Here is a 17,785-nt window from a genome sequence, read left to right on the forward strand (position 1 = left end):
ATGAATTGATCCCCTTCCCATTATGTAATGGCCTTCTTTGTCTCTTTTGACCTTTGATGGTTTGAAGTCTGTTTTACCAGAGACTAGGATTGCAACCCCTGCTTTTTTTTGTTCTCCATTTGCTTGGTAGATCTTCCTCCATCCCTTTATTTTGAGCCTATGTGTGTCTCTGTATGTGAGATGGGTCTCCTGAATAAAGCAAACTGATGGGTCTTGACTCTTTATCCAATTTGCCAGTCTGTGTCTTTTAATTGGAGCATTTAGTCCATTTACATTTAAGGTTAATATTGCTTTGTGTGAACTTGATACTGTCATTATGATATTAGCTGGTTATTTTGCTCATCAGTTGATGCAGTTTCTTCCCAGCATCGATGGACTTTACATTTTGGCATGTTTTTGCAATGGCTGGTACCGGTTGTTCCTTTCCATGTTTAGTGCTTCCTTCAGGATCTCTTGTAGGGCAGGCCTGGTGGTGACAAAATCTCTAAGCATTTGCTTGTCTGTAAAGGATTTTATTTCTCCTTCACTTATGAAACTTAGTTTGGCTAGATATGAAATTCTGGGTTTAAAATTCTTTTCTTTAAGAATGTTGAATATTGGCCCCCACTCTCTTCTGGCTTGGAGAGTTTCTGCTGAGAGATCTGCTGTTAGTCTGATGGGCTTCCCTTTGTGGGTAACCCGACCTTTCTCTCTGGCTGCCCTTAACATTTTTTCCTTCATTTCAACTTTGTTGAATCTGACCATTATGTTGAAGACCATTGGAGTTGCTCTTCTCGAGGAGTATCTTTGTGGTGTTCTCTGTATTTCCTGAATTTGAATGTTGGCCTGCCTTACTAGGTTGGGGAAGTTCTCCTGGATGATATTCTGCAGAGTGTTTTCCAACTTGGTTCCATTTTCCCCCTCACTTTCAGGCACTCAAATCAGACGTAGATTTGGTCTTTTCACATAATCCCACATTTCTTGGAGGCTTTGTTCATTTCTTTTTACTCTTTTTTCTCTACACTTCTCTTCTCACTTCATTCACTTGATCTTCAATCACTGATACTCTTTCTTCCAGTTGATCGAGTAGGTTACTGAAGCTTGTGTATTTGTCGCGTAGTTCTCGTGTCATGGTTTTCATCTCTATCAGTTCTTTTAAGGTATTCTCTGCATTGATTATTCTAGTTATCCATTCATCCACTCTTTTTTCAAGGTTTTTAGTTTATTTGCGCTGATTACGTAGTTCCTCCTTTAGCTCTGAGAAGTTTGATCGACTCAAGCCTTCTTCTCTCAACTCATCAAAGTCATTCTCAGTCCAGCTTTGTTCCATTGCTGGCGATGAGCTGCGTTCCTTTGGAGGGGGAGATGTGCTCTGATTTTTTCAATTTCCAGCTTTTCTGCCCTGCTTTTTCCCCATCTTTGTGGTTTTATCTGCCTTTGGTCTTTGATGATGGTGACGTACTGACGCGGTTTTGGTGTGGGTGTCCTTTCTGTTTGTTAGTTTTCCTTCTAACAATCAGGACCCTCAGCTGCAGGTCTGTTGGAGTTTGCTTGAGGTCTACTCCAGACCCTGTTTGCCTGGGTATCAGCAGCGGAGGCTGCAGAAGATAGAATATTGCTGAACAGTGAGTGTTGTTGTCTGATTCTTGCTCTGGAAGCTTCGTCTCAGGGGTGTACCCAGCCGTGTGAGGTGTGAGGTAGGGTCTGCCCCTACTGCGGGATGTCTCCCAGTTAGGCTACTCAGGAGTCAGTGACCCACTTGAGCAGGCAGTCTGTCCATTCTCAGATCTCGACCTCCGTGCTGGGAGAACCACTGCTCTCTTCAAAGCTATCAGATAGGGACTTTTACATCTGCAGAGGTTTCTCCTGCTTTTTGTTTAACTATGCCCTGTCCCCAGATGTGGAGTCTGCAGAGGCAGGCAAACCTCCTTGAGCTGCGGTGCCCAATTTGAGCTACCCAGTGGCTTTGTTTAGCTACTTAAGCCTTAGCAATGGCGGGTGCCCCTCCCCCAGCCTCGCTGCCTCCTTGCAGTTAGATCTCAGACTGCTGTGCTAGCAATGAGGGAGGCTCCATGGGTGTGGGACCCTCCGGGCCAGGTGTGGGATATAATTTCCTGATGTGCCGTTTGCTAAGACCCTTGGTAAAGTGCAGTATTAGGGTGGGAGTTACCCGATTTTCCAGGTGTCGTGTGTCTCAATTTCCCTTGGCTAGGAAAAGGAATTCCCTTCCCCCTTGCACTTCCCAGGTGAGGTGATGCCTCGCCCTGCTTCAGCTCTCACTGGTAGGTCTGCACCCGCAGACCAGCATCGACTGTCCGACACGCCCCAGTGAGATGAACCCGGTACCTCAGTTGAAAATGCAGAAGTCACCCGTCTTCTGTGTCGCTCACGCTGGGAGCTGGAGGCTGAAGCTGTTCCTATTTGGCCATCTTGGGCGCCCCCCAGGTTGGTGATTTTCTAGTATGATTTTGTATATCTATAAATGTAGCAGCTGTGCAAAAAAGATACTTAGGCTATTTAGCTTATTAGCTATTATACAGATTGCCCCTAAAAAGTTGCCCCTAGAAACCATATATTTGTCATTTGATAAGCTTTAGTTGTATTTTTCAATGTACATTTAAACAAATGCCAGTATATTTAAATTTGAAACTTCCCAAAACATGGTCATATTAACCATAAACATTTATTATTTTGAATAAATGAAATAAAATGCTTTTTACTTATCCATGTTAAATGCACCAAAATTATTCTCTTTTCCCAAAACAAACAAACAAAAAAACCACTCAGATCTTTCTCATTTCAAAACTATAAATGTATTCCTCTCAGTACATGAAGATGGCAATAACAGCCGACCCTGAGCAGCATATGTAACTTTTTCTGCATTAGAAGTGGACTTGTCTTGATTTTATTCTCATTCACACAGTGTCTTCTCATTGCCAACAACATGATTTGAAGAAAGTCTAACCAAAAGATGGGGAAAATGGTCTTTGACCAAGAAACAGACCAAAGTGAGCTAGTGACCCTCAAATCATCATACTGATTTAATCCACTCTTGTAAAATTCAACTCCATTCTAAGGAGTTTAGACATATCCTAAGTTATTTGGAATCTGAGTTTTAAAAAGCACATTATATACATGACATGTACCTAGAAAAAAAAATGCTTACAATGTAAATAATGCTGCTGTGAGCTAAAATTAATATCAACAAATAAATCAGTTTTTATGATTCAGCACACACACAGGAATAAAAAAGAAATACCTAAGCAATATTAAACATAGTGACCATATATATGAGTACATTCTGTTAGTTGTAATGTAATTTTATATTCCTGTCCTAAGTATTTCCTATTGCCTTTTAGTACAGGTTGAGTATCCCTTATTTGAAATGCTTGGGATCGGATTTCAGATTTTTGAATGAAGGATGCTCAATCTGTAGTTAGTCCCTTGAGATAGATTTTAAGAGGGCACTATTGTTTACTCAAAACTTCATATACTTCATTTGATAATCTTTAAATAATCAGATTTAATTATTATAAAATTTGCCATTTCAAATCTCATTACTGAAAGGAATACCTGTTCTTCTGTTCTTGCTGCAATAACTGAGCAGCTATTTTCCTCAAATCAGTTACTTCCTTCAAATCATCATCCTCTTCCTCTGCCAGTAACTGTTCTTTCTCAAGTCTGAAAGGTGACACAATCATGGTTATCCAAAAAGTAAGGCAGATACATTTTATGCCAGCTTCCAGAAATAGAAACCATTTTTGTTTTTAACACCATGTGAAAGTTAAAATCCTAGGTCCTCCTTTTAAAATACTAAAATAAGAAATAAGGAAAACATCTATGTTCTCTACTCATTATGAAATGTAGCATACTGGCTGTATTACTATAATTAATGACTAACAAATAATAGCAAAGTATATAACCATTTTTTAAATTTCTGAAACGTGTAATGGTCATAGTAATCTAAAAATGTATATTTTCCAGCCTTGAGTATAAAAAGGACTGCAAAGTTCTATATGGCCTGTCTTAATACATAAATTTAAAATGTTGTAAAATTTTGTCATTTAATTGAACCATCCTGTTTTTATCAGTTTATTGATTTTGATTTTTTAAATCTGTATATAAAATGTCTAAATAAAGAAAATCCAAAATAGGTTCAAATAACATTGGCAAATTTGCCTGAAGATACTAATATGTCATTTTTATAAAAGAGAACAAAAAAATTTAAAATAGTTATTCAAACTCTAGTCATTTTATCTTAAGGGATTTCACTTTAAAAACAGTATCAAACCATGAATCTTTGTGACTTTACATCATACATGCTACAGGTGACTCTCAAGTTTAAGCAACTGGCCTCATTAGATGAGGTGACAAAGTAAAAGAATGAAATCTAAAGAGTTCAAGACAAAGCAATGTACCTCCTTACAGGACATCAGAGATGATTAACTAATAACTGCTTTAAAATCTGACAAAGTCATTTGGAGGAAGCATAATGTAGAGAAAAGAGAAAAGTTTAAAAATCAAAGAGAGCTACGTTCATACTCTAGGTACTAGTGGACACTAGTTAAGTGATTTTAGGCATAAAACTTAAGAGTCTTTGAACTTCACCTTCCTCACCTGAAAAAATGAGGTCAATATCTACCCTGCAGCATTTTAATGAAGATAAAATGAGAAAGAAGGGAAAGCACATAGCACCAATCCTGGTACATGGTAGGTATTCACCAAATGTTCCTTCTTTCCTTTCTGCAGCTATAAAGCAACCTGAAGGAGTAACTGAAAAAATGTGGTAGGTCATATTCCATCATTTCATAAGATGAATGGTTCAGAAAAGATCCAAAGCACAATTATTTTAATAAAATCTGGACATAAGTACCCTTAAAAGTCATAACCAGCCTGACCAAATGGAAAGTATAGTAGAACAAGAGACAGTACATCTGAGTTCCAGACATTTAAAACTCCTAGTTTCAGTGTCTTAATTGGTAAAGTGATGTCAATCTATTTCAGAGGGTTGTTAAATAGCTCAAATGAAGCAATGTATATGATGGTACAGTCCTCCTCAATAATAATAATAGAAGTCATCATTACACTTCAGGAGGAAAAATAGTGCATATCCTACACTCAAACGCTTACTATAATTTTGTGTTTAATTGAGGAATACAGATAGATGTGAAGTATTTATAAATTAACTATCTAAACATAAGAGGTAAGTGAACAAAAAATATATTTTATTCAGGTACTCTTTCAAGTAGGAATATCTAATGAATGGCTCAAGTGCTTATAAGTAACATTTCATTTTCATACGTGCTTACCTTTTTTCATCTCCTAATTCTTCATTTTTCTGAGATTTTTCAGAACATTTTTCTTTTCCCTTACATAAAAGAAAGTTACATTTTAAATTGTACAGTCCACTTTCATGAGATCAAGAGAACATGTTATTAATATTTGTTCAAAGTTTTATTTACCTTAAAGAAAGATACAAATGATCCAATATGTGCATCTCCCTGTTCAGAAACTGCTACATCTTCTGTGTTGGGGTCAACAAAATCATATACCTCCTGGTCTAGGTACAGATTAATATTTATTAGAAAATGTACATAGTAAACTGTATACTTGACACTGTTGTCCTTAGAAAAATGTGTATTTTCTCAATATAAGAGTTGGCTAAAGACAATATAATTTTTCAAATCCCATTTTTAATGTGGGCTATGTACGTGAAACAAAAATAGCAGGTACCATATGAATTACCTTTCTGAGAATCAGTCTTACTTCCTATTATGTGACTGTCATTTCTTGATGTCTGCTCTCTATTTGATTCTGAGACTTGAGAATGAAGGCTGACTGTGTCATCATCTGATGGCTAAAAGGAATAAGCAAAAAGTACAAATGAGGCATTTTAAACTTATGATATGGATATGTTGCTTCAATTTTACATATGAATTACAGAATGTCTGCTTTACATCTCCAGTTTTCAAACCCAAAATTAACATAAGGTTTACTGCTCAGCGTTAAAAATCAGCATGCCTTTTTTCAGTTTTAGTCATAAAATATAATGATCATATTTTCAAGCAAAATAAACTCAAGTATGCACAAGGGTCTCTATTTCAATGCTCTAATAAAATTGTAAAACAGAATAGATCGCAATAGAAAATACTCACTTCTGTTGTGGATAATCGTTTCTCTCCATTATCACTTCCAATTCCAGAGTCAGGACCATGATTTTTATTTGGATAAAAATCTTCCATACTATGGAAATAGAAATCCTAAGAGCAGTTAGGGTTTTCTTCTTAAATAGATAATGCACACTTGACCTAAAATTTCCCTAGATAATACAGAATATATACTTTTGATGTCTAAGATCCTTAATTAGGACATGAGGAGAAAAATATCAGAACTCTTCCTACAAAACATTTTATTCATGCCATTCATGCAATATTGTTCCCTTCGTGTACTCTACAATGTCAACTGTCAACAATAACCTATTATTTCTCTTCAGAGATTCAGAAAATCAGGCTGCCTTGTTAGAACATTATCATGATAAAAGACCTGTTTTTTCCCATTGGTTTGTCAAATTTCATCACAGAGCTTCGAAACATTTTTTAACTTCAATTTATATGGTTTACTCTTCATTGGCTCTAAAAATATGTTTTATTTATATAAATAATGCCCATCTAATACTTAAGAGAGGATGCAAAAATGAAGGCTACAAACTATTGAATATGCAATTCAATACTTTCAAATTCAATTTGTCCTTGCAAATTTCTGATTTACAAAATATGCCACCCAGGAAGCAAAGTATTTTTGACTTAATTTGCAATTTTACCACACAGTCTACAATGATCACTTATTATGTATGAGGAACTGTGCTAAATGTTTAAAAGGCAATACGTTACATATTTACTGTGAAAAACTGTAGCAAATTGATGGTGTTTTCTCATTTCATATATGAGAAAACTTAGACTGGAAGGGATTAAGCAATTTATCCAAGGATATGCAACTTGCAGCCAGCAGTCCAAATTTGATCCCTCAATTATCTAGCACCAAAGTCCCTGGTCATAATCACTATGTTATAATTCCTCTCCTAAAACCAGTTTCATGCTAAAACAAAACAAAACAAAACACAAAAAAACCTGATTTTTATACTTTTCAGAAGTATATGAACACATTTAGGGAAGCACCTACCAAGTATCAAGTACTATGTTGAATGTTTAAGAGAAAATATGTTTTTAAAATTTGCCTCCAAAGAGCTAGCTCTCAGCCCAGAGGAAAAATGAATGTGTTCAAATGTTTTGAAGACTATGACAAAGGTAAATACAAAGTGCTATGAGAAAAAAAGGTCAACTAATTCTCTTCGGTAAAGTTAGGAAAAGTGTCACTCAAGAATGTGGCATTTGAGCTCAGTCTTGAGGATGAAGAGGCGATAACTGTTAGCATTCATTGAGTGTCTACACTGTGTTATGTACTGTGCTAGATGCATCTCATATTTTAGACATAATTCTTATGGTCTTGAAGTTATAATTATTATTTCTTTTCACAAAGAAAAATAATAAAGCTTACAAAAGTTAACGTCCCAAGGGGAAAAATTACAACATTTACTGTTTATCATTTATTGAACTAATTGTTAGGTACACATTTAATTCTCACAACTGTAGAAGTGGGAATGGTTAACATTTAAATAAGGAAACAGGCTCAGAGAAGTCAAATAACTTACACAAGGCCACAGAGAAATTAAGTGGTTAAACCACGATTAGAGCCAAAATTCATCTGACTGCACTGCACAAAATACATTCGTGGATTTGTAGTAAATGACAATGATGATAATAAGCTACTTGTTGAGGAAATATTATGGGTAAGACATTGTACTAAGTACTCTACATACATTTCTTCATTTAATCCTGACTGCACCTGTGTAATTATTTGGAAAACTGAGGACCACAGACATTAATACACAAGGACATACAGTTATTAAGAGTCATAAATGGGCTTCAAAGCCATATTATGTCTGACTCCAAAAGTTATTATATGTAACTACTGTAGTGCCTATCTATGTATAATAAAGAGTTTACAAAACAGACAAGGCATGGAAGGGCATTCTAGGTAGTAAGAACCATACAGCCAAGTGTCTAAGTATGAAAGTGGAAAGCACATACAAGAATTTTCTAAGTAGTTCAATACCAGCTGTGAGTGAGAAATTAATACAACTGACAACCCACTCTATAGACCTGCACTGTCCAATACAGTAAGTAGCCAGTAGTCATATACGGCCATTCCAAATTGAGACACACTATACACGTAAACTACATACTAGATTTCAAAGATTTAATATTAAATAAGCATGTAAAATATCTCACCAAGTTTTCACATTAATTACATGTTGAAATGATAATATTTTGGATATACTCAAATAACATGTATTTCTTTTTACTTTTTTCAAAATGGATAACAAAAAAATTAAAAATTATATATGTGGCTCACATTATATTTTTTTTGGATGGTCCTGCTAGAGAATCTCTCCAAAATATATCTTAATTCTGTCATTTCTTTTCATCTCTATTGCAATCACTTTATTCTAGACCCCTCTGATCTCTTGGCAGTACTACAACAATCCAACTAGTCCCTGTGCTTCTATTTTTGCTTGCTTCCAATCTATTCTCCTATAAGCCAAAATAGTTTTTTTAAAACAAAAATGAGTCAAATCATGTTATTCTCCCACTTAAAACTGTCCAATGACTTCCCACTGTACTTTAAGTAAAATTCAAACTTCTTACCACATCCTACAAAGAATCCACATGACTTGAGCTCTGAGTACCTCTCTAAAATCAACTTGTACCACGTTCCCCTTCAGCTACTCTGCTCCAACCACGCTGGTCTCCTTTCAGCTGTTTGAACACACAAAGTTCCTTCCTAACTTAAGGCCATGGCAATGTCATTCTTTCTGCCTAAGATGCTCTTACTTTGCTCTTCACAGAGCTGGCTTTTATTCATTCCCTGACCACATTCTTGGAATTTCAAATACATTCCTTCATAGCACTGAATACAATTTGAAATTTTATATGTGTGTGTATTTCCTTGCTTTGTTTATTCACTGACTCCTGCTCCACTACATTGTGAGCACCATGAGTGCCAAGACCAATATGTATGACATTCAACAAAACATACCTGAATCTACCAGTAGGCATTCAACTGATATTTGCAAAAATAAATGACTAAAACAGTAAATGCCATTACTAAAAGTAAATTCATGTTAAAATAAATATAAAGCAGATTAATAGAGATTAGAATGTCTTCATTGCAATTTTTGGAGCCTTGTTTGGTCTAATAATGTTCACAATATTAAACACAATAATCTTTAAGAACGAAATCTAATGTTAGATACTTAATTCTACTTGCAAAATAAAAATATTCAAGTAAAAGTCCCATTTGGGAATTCACGAACTTGTGCTGTTAACAACAGTACTTACTATATTGCCATTCAAAGCAATATAAAATTTATCATATATGCAATGACAAATCTTTAAATATTTTAGGCAAAAGCATGGTCTAGCTTTTGGTAGTCTCACCCCATTCTAGGTTATTTTCTAAACTATTACATGGATTTATACTTTCATAAAATCTTTCAGACCAATTTACATCTTGAAAGGATGAATTAAAAACAGAATGTTCCATCTACCATCTCAAAATCTCATGAGGAGCAAAACACTGAAATCATAAACAACATCAAAGATGTTCATCAAATATGATATACCATTATATATCATTATGATATATCATCTTTGATGCAGACATAAAGACTATGATGAAAGGGAAAAGGTATTCCTCAAATGTCTTGCTCTTCCACCAACCTTAGTTCAAAGTCAAATTCTACCTGTTGTTGCAAATGTACAATACAGTGATTACAAAAGTAAATTAATAGTTGTCATATGCTGAGAAATTAGTGTTTCTGTACTATAATGTCAAACATTTACATTTTTACTACTAAAATGTTAATAATTGAGAATATGTCAAAAATATTCTAGTATCCTAGAACTTCATTCTATGATGGTGATATGTAGCTTCAGTCAATTATTGATTTTAGTGCTGGACCAATGAGCCTAAATATATTCAGAACACTCAAGATTAATAAGTATATTTTATAAAAAGGGAAGACAGCAATCATCAAATGAAACTGTAAGAATGTTACATTACCTGTCTGTGAGAAGCTGGGAGGGCATTCGTTTACTCAATGATGGAAGATCCAGGGAATCTGGTTTCTTATCCATTCTGCAACATGCTTGAATATTTAAGTACTTAAATATATGCACCTTACCCTTTAAACATATCTGTCAATAAAAAAGAAAGGAGATTTAATTATATAGTTCCAAATATAAATGACATCTATCATTTTAAACCATTGAATAGTCTCAAATTACACTGAGACATCACGATCTTGATTGATACTTTGCATATTTAAATAATTTGTACTTCTGACACCAGGTGGAAAAATCTGACAACACTGATACTAACTAAAATTCTATTGCCATCTCTGTTCTTATTGAAAAGACTTAATTGTTCTCTATTTCACTGGAATTTTCTTGTTAAAAGCAGAATGTACAAACTATTAAACAATATAAGGTTTACAACTCATAAAAGTGGCCTTTATTCGAAAAAATGAAAAATATATATTCGTTGGAAAGGTAAGAAAAGAACAAATAATCTATGCAATTCTTTAAAGTAATCTCGTCAGAACCACTAAGATGTTTGGCATAAATACTGGAAAATGCTAACATAAAAAATATAAATATAGGAAAAACGAATTTGTTGAAAGGTACGATATTAGGCTGGTGAGATTAAAATAATAAAAGAAAACACTGGTCAATTCAACTAGAATAATATACTGAGAAATTACTTTCGTTGGCCATAGAGAAAATGAAAAATGAGGAATAAAATATTATTTGAACAAAGATATTCTGTATAAAAACAATAGAAAATGAGAGGTAAGAAAACTGTAAGTCAGCTTTACCAAGGTTAATTACAGTCACTAAGTGACATCAAATAAATATTTCTCAAAATTCTAATAAAAATGTAACATTTTATGGGCTCACATAAGCTTATCTCACATGCAAAAAAATCAGCAAAGAAAACAGTAAGACAAAAACATTAAAAAGTAATTATCATTCCAGGTTAAAAGGAAGAATGTTTCCTAGATAATTCTAACAGATACTAGGTCTGACGTGACAACTGAAAAATTTCATTTAAAAGGAAAATTAAAACTTTTGAGCTATTAGAATAGAAATATATCAATTGCCAATTAAACGTGCTAAATATTAATTTTCTATTAATTATAAATTATTAATATTAAATATTATCAACTAAAATGTGCTAAAATTAAAATGTGTGAGGTAGTATTCTATGTCCAAACTAAACAAAAATTTATCTTTTTTTTTTTTTTTTGAGACGGAGTCTTGCTCTGTCACCCAGGCTGGGGTGCAGTGGCCGGATCTCAGCTCACTGCAAGCTCCACCTCCCGGGTTTACGCCATTCTCCTGCCTCAGCCTCCCGAGTAGCTGGGACTACAGGCGCCCGCTACCTCGCCCGGCTAGTTTCTTGTATTTTTTAGTAGAGACGGGGTTTCACCTTGTTAGCCAGGATGGTCTCGATCTCCTGACCCTGTGATCTGCCCGTCTTGGCCTCCCAAAGTGCTGGGATTACAGGCTTGAGTCACCGCGCCCGGCCACAAAAATTTATCTTAATTATCAAACAAAGTGCTGGTAAATCACTCTCTTTTGTAAATTTTAACTTTTTATCATAGTACTTCACATACAGTTTTTAAATTTAAAAATGATTACAAAGCTGACAAGACATAATCCTCAATTTTACTTCTTTTTTTTTTTGGAAAACAGTATCTCACTCTGTCACCCAGGCTGGAGTGCAGTGGCACAAACATGGCTCACTGCACCCTCGACATCCTGCAAGTGATCCTCCCAGATTAGCTGGGATGAAATTACAGGCATGCGTCACCATACCCGGCTAATCTTTTTTATATTTTGCAGAGGCAGGGTTCCACTATGTTGTTGCCCAGGCTGTTCTCAAATTCCTGGGTTCAAGGGATCCTCCCACCTCGGCCTTCCAAAGTGCTGGGATTACAGGCATGAACCACCGTGCCCGGCCCATTCTACTTCATTCAATCTCTAAGACCAAATTCCCACTTTAAACTCCTTTTGCTGAATTTCTGCTATTTGCCCTCATATTTATAAATAACATGCTTCTACTGCTATTTGCTTTAAATTTTTCAACGGTAGATTTATTGGAGTCTCACTAAGGAAGATGAGGGCTTGGATTTCTTACATTACCCACATCACCACCACCGTCCCAGCCTCCCCGCTTCCTATCAATTCACATAAACACACTTCTGTGTTCAGAAGCATAACATAGTGGTTAAAGAGCATGGACTCCAGAGTCACACTGCCTTAGGTTGAATCCTGGCTCTAACCCATGTTAGCAATGTGACTTTGAACAAGTCATTTAACTTCTACGCCTCTGTTTCCTTATATGTAAAATGCGGATAATGACAGTACTTGTTTTACAGGGTTAATGTAAGAATTAAATGAGTTAATATATGTAAAGCATTTTCAATAGTGTCTAAAACACAGTAAATACTATATAAATCTCTGCTATTATAGCTATGTCACAATTTTCCACTAAATCAAAATCCAGTATTTACATTATGACCAAGAAAATATTCACAGATAAACTCCACAGAGTAATATGATTGTATTTCCTTTCTCCTATAAGTTTTTGTTTTTCCTAAAGTAATTAATGGCCCCCATTTTTTTCTTTTGAAAAATTTTCTATATGCCTATTATAAATTCCTTCTTGACTCTGACAGAACTATAAAACATCTCTCCATGTGGACAAACCTATCAAGTCATCTCTTACTTTCTTTTTTTTTTTTCTTTTTTTTTTTTTTTGGAGACAACTCCTGTACTCCAAACTACTGACTGGCTGCTTACTAGGCCTGTGCATATCTGTCAATCTCAGACATGAAGAATTCCTTTTTTAGTTTACTCCCTCACTTTGGTATAGTACACCCTCTGCTAGCATCCTAAGAAAGGGTACATGGGAGTAAAAATTTCCAAGACCCTGCATGTTTGAAACCTTTTTCTATCTCATATTTGATGACAGTTTGAGTGTAGAATGTTAGAAATACTCCCTTAGTCCTCGAAGGTATCATTCCAACATCTGCCAGTTTCCACAACTGCTGCTAGAAAGCCATGCTGATTAGCACTCCTATGAATATGCTCCATTTTTCCTCTTTATTTTTTCTTCAAGCTTTATTAAAGTATAAGTTACAAATAAAATTTTTTTATATTTAAGTGCCAGGTCCGTCCCGCTGACCCTGACCCAACGACGGATGAAAGACGTAAATTGACACAGATATTTTGCCTGTCATTCTAGTTAAGGGGCTCTGCTGCCTCAGTCTGCAGCATCTGCCTCGATAAGCTGGTGAAGTTCACATTTATTTAGTACAGATTAAGTGACAAAGGTCTCAAGTAAACATCACTAGAGGGTAATTAACATTGCCCACCCCTCGAGTAGAGAGCAATCATGCACCTGCAGGTGATAAAAGTTGGGCTTAGGGCCACATGAGTAAACAAGCTATTTAGATAAACTCCCTTACATTCCTTTGTACCTACTTTAAGCTATTAACTCAAGGTAAGAGGATTAGGTTGACTTCAGCTAAATCTTTTACTGAAGCTATGCAACCCTCCAGCCTTCCAAGGTTTGTGTCTATTTCCTATAACTATCTTCGTAATTTTTCCTCTATAATTTTTCCCACCACCCTGACTGAACTCCCACATTTAAGGTGTACAACATGATGCTTTAATATACAGTTGACCCTTGAACAACACAGGTTTGAACTGTGGAGGTCCATTATACATGGATTTTCTTCCACCTCTGCCACTCCTCAGACAGCTAGACCAACCCCTCCATTTCCTCCTCTTCAGCCCTGTTCAACGTGAAGACCACGGGGATGAAGATCTTTATGATGATCAACTTTCACTTAGTGAATGGTAAATATATTTTCTCTTCCTTATGATTTTCTTGATAACATTTTCTTTTCTCTAGCTTACTTGATTGTAAGAATACAGTAAATAACATATAACATATAAAATATGTGTTAGTCAACTGTTTATGTTGTTGATAAGGCTTCTAGTCAACAGTAGGCTATTAGCAGCTAAATTTTCTGCAATTCCAAAGTTATACAAAGATTTTTTACAGTATGCAGGGATCGGTGCCCCTAACCCTCATGTTGTTCAAGGATCAACTGTATTATACATAGTGAAATGAATACCACAGTCAAGCTAATTAACACATGCCCATTACCTCATGTAATTACCTTGTTTGTGTGTGTAGTGAGAACACTTCAGTTCAACTCTCAACAAATTTCAAGTAAATACAATATTATTAACTATTATCAGCATGCTATATATTAGGTCCCCAGTACTTATTCATCTTATAACTGAAGGATGATACCATTTAAAATCTCCCTTTTATCCACATACCCCAGTCCCTGGTAACCACCATTCTACTCTCTGTCACTGAGTTCAACTTTTTTTTTTTTTTTTTTTTTTTAAGATTCCACATATACGTGAGATCACACAGCTTTATCTTTCTGTGTCGGGCTTATTTCAATTAGTATAATGTCCTTAAGTTTCATCCATGCTGTTGCAAATGACAGGATTTCCTTCTTTTTCTAAGGCTGAATAGTATTCCATTACACACAAACACCCCCCCCTCCCCACACACACACACTGTATTTTCTTTATCCATTCATCTGTTGACGGACATACAGGTTGACTATAGTGAATAATGTTGCAATGAACATGGGAGTGCAGATTATTTCTTTAAGATCCTGATTTCATTTCCTTCGGATATTGTAATGTGTAAGGAATGTATACTTAGTCTTGCTCACATGTCCTATACACAGCTCCTAAAAATCTTACATGATCTCTTAAGTGGGAAGTATCCTTTTGTATGCCAATGAATGACTGGTGGCTGGGAGCTCCTGGATAGCCACAGGATAGGGGCCTGATTGCCAGGAAAACCAACCATGGGATTAGAGGGTTGAAACTTTCAATCCTACCTCCCTCACCTCCAGGAACCAGAGAAGGGCTGAAAGTTGAGATGATCACGAATGGCCAATGATGTAACCAATCATGCCTCCGCAATGAAGCCTCCACAAAAACCAAAAGGACAGGGTTCGGAAAGCTTACAAATTGCTAAACACGTGGAGGTGCCTAGAAGGTGGTGTGTCCGAAGAGGGCACGAAAGCTTCACTGAGACTCAGAAAATGATACCCCAAAATGAAAGCCTCAGAAGCAGTCTCAGAGGCAAAGTTTTTCTCTGACCTCCAGATGCCCCTCCCCTGTATCTCACCTCCTCATTCTCACTACAGGCAAGTCATGGAAACAAGAATTTCTCTTCCCCAAGGCCAGTCATAGGCACTAGAACCCCTTTTTTCCAAAGCCAGCCATGAAGCCCAATCTACCCTTCCCCTACCTTTCTGTGTAACCACTGGCCATAATGAAATTAAAACCCTCATTCTAGAGGAGTATTGCCCTATACCCAGGAGGAACAAACGCTACAACAGAGACACCAAGAAAAGGCCTTGCTAGGTCTTCCCACTCCATCTATTACCATTAGCTCATACTCTTTTTTTGTCCAATCATATTTCTACACTGCTGTCCCAGTCTCAAGTGAATCTAAGCATAAAGTCAGCTAACTTTCTCTATATCCTTGGGTCCTTAGTCTGAAGGCTCCAGTATCACGTAAAACTATGATCAAATAAATTTGTTATCCTTTTATCTTGTTTACTTGTTTTTTGTTATAGGGGTATCAGCCATGACCCTTATGATGGGGAGGAAAGGGATCATCCCTTCTCCACCCCTTCAGTTAGCACCCCTTCTCATATGCCTTGTACTATCCATCTCTTCCATCCGGCTATTCATTTGTATCCTTTGTAATACATTAGCAATAGTAAGTAAAGTGTTTCGCTGAGTTCTGTGAACCACTCTAGTAAATTAATTGAATCTGAGGAGGGGGTCATGGGAACCTTAACTTATAGCTGGTCAGTCAGAAGTATAGGTGAGTAGTCTGTGGGACTGAGCTCTTAACCTGTGGGATCTGATGTTAACTCCAGGTAGTGTTAGAATGGAATCGAATTACAGGACACCCAGTCAGTGTCTGCTGGAGAAGTGAAGAAATCTCCACATATTTTTGACCAGAAGTGAAGTATTCTGTATTGATAGTCAGAATAGAAAAAGTTTGATTAATTTTTCTATCTCTTACAGATGTATACCCAGAGGTAGGATTGCAATATTGTATGGTAGTTCTATTTTTCATTTTTTGAGGAAGCACTATACTGTTTTCCATAATGGCTATACCACTTTACATTCCCACCAATAGTGCACAACGGTTCCCTTTTCTCCATATCCTTGCCAGCATTGGTTATCTTTTCTTTTTGATAACAGGCATCCTAACAAGTGTGAAGTGATACCTCATTGTGGTTTTGATTTACATTTCCCCAATGATTAGGAATGCTGAACATCTTTTCATAGAGCTGTTGGCCATTTGTATGTCTTCTTTGAAAAAATGTCTATTCAAGTCCTTTGCCTATTTTTCAATTTTTTTTTTTTTTTTTTTTTTTGCTATTGAGTTAAATGAATTCCTTATATATTTTGGCTATTAACCCCTTATCAGATATATGGTTTACAAATATTTCTTGATATCCACACAAAAAAATAAATAAATGTGCTCCCTTTTGTTTCAATGTAAGCCTTTGGTGTTTTGGTCTCTGTGTTTCATGTTAGAGATTATTCTTGCAATATCTAATGATCCTTGGCTGTCTGTTCATTTTCTTTCTACTTTTTTTTTTTTTTTTTTTTTTTTTTTTTTTTTTTTTTAGACAGAGTCTCACTTGGTAGCCCAAGCTGGAGTCCAGTGGCACAATCTCAGCTCACCGCAACCTCCACCTCTGAGGCTCAAGCAATTCTCATGCCTCAGCCTCCCCAGCAGCTGGGACTACAGGCACGTGCCACCATGCCCAGCTAATTTTTTGTATTTTAGTACAGACGGGATTTCACCATATTGCCCAGGGTGGTCTCAAACTCCTGAGCTCAGGTGATCTACCCACCTCGGCCTCCCAAAGTGCTGGGATTACAAGTGTGAGCCACCGCGCCTGGCCTTTTTTTTTTTTTTTTTTTTCTTTTAAAGACAGTGTCTCACTCTGCTCTCTAGGCTGTAGTACAGTAGTGTGATCAGGGCTCACGGTAGCCTCAACCTACTGGGTTCAAATAATCCTCCCACCTCAGCCTACCAAAGTTCCAAAGTACTGGGATTATAGGCATGAGCTACCATCCAACCTGTCTGTTAATTTCCAAAAGGGATAATAAAAAACAAACTGGAAGCTCTGTGTACATGGGGAAGTTTCCTGATGGTGTTTCCATCTATCTGGTAATCAGACACAGGCTAGCCATTTCATCAGGTGACTCCAAAAGTTCAGTATATAGATAGGTCTCTTCTCCTGCTGCAGTTTACTAAGGAAGAAATCCACCAATTCTGCCTGAAATATGGAAGACAGGCTGCAAGCATTCTGGGAGCCAAACTGGAGCGCCTCAACATTCAGTATGCAAGCATTCACTGATTTCAGTATGGGGTCTCGCTCTTGCTATATAAGCTGTACCTGGAGCCCCTGACTCTGGTTCAATCCCTTTATAGCTTCACTGTCCAATAGGGTACCACTAGCCACATGTGTCTATTTATTTAACTT

General features: G+C 36.3%; 1 protein-coding gene across 4 annotated transcripts in view; it reads right to left on the reverse strand.

The window, feature by feature from the left end:
• LRCH2 (leucine rich repeats and calponin homology domain containing 2) overlaps positions 1 to 17,785 on the reverse strand; it is a 129,727-nt gene that overhangs the window by 54,962 nt on the left and 56,980 nt on the right. For all 4 annotated transcript variants that reach the window (XM_045384520.2, XM_045384519.2, XM_065538594.2 and 1 more), the window contains exons 6-11: positions 10,162 to 10,295; positions 6,135 to 6,222; positions 5,725 to 5,836; positions 5,442 to 5,539; positions 5,289 to 5,347; positions 3,553 to 3,660 (exon numbers count right to left, since the gene is read on the reverse strand). In XM_045384520.2, the coding sequence (XP_045240455.2) occupies positions 3,553 to 3,660; positions 5,289 to 5,347; positions 5,442 to 5,539; positions 5,725 to 5,836; positions 6,135 to 6,222; positions 10,162 to 10,295 (599 nt within the window). The remainder of the gene's footprint in view (positions 1 to 3,552; positions 3,661 to 5,288; positions 5,348 to 5,441; positions 5,540 to 5,724; positions 5,837 to 6,134; positions 6,223 to 10,161; positions 10,296 to 17,785) is intronic.

This window comes from Macaca fascicularis, chromosome X (genome assembly GCF_037993035.2).
Source record: "Macaca fascicularis isolate 582-1 chromosome X, T2T-MFA8v1.1".
NCBI classification, from domain to species: Eukaryota; Metazoa; Chordata; class Mammalia; order Primates; family Cercopithecidae; genus Macaca; species Macaca fascicularis.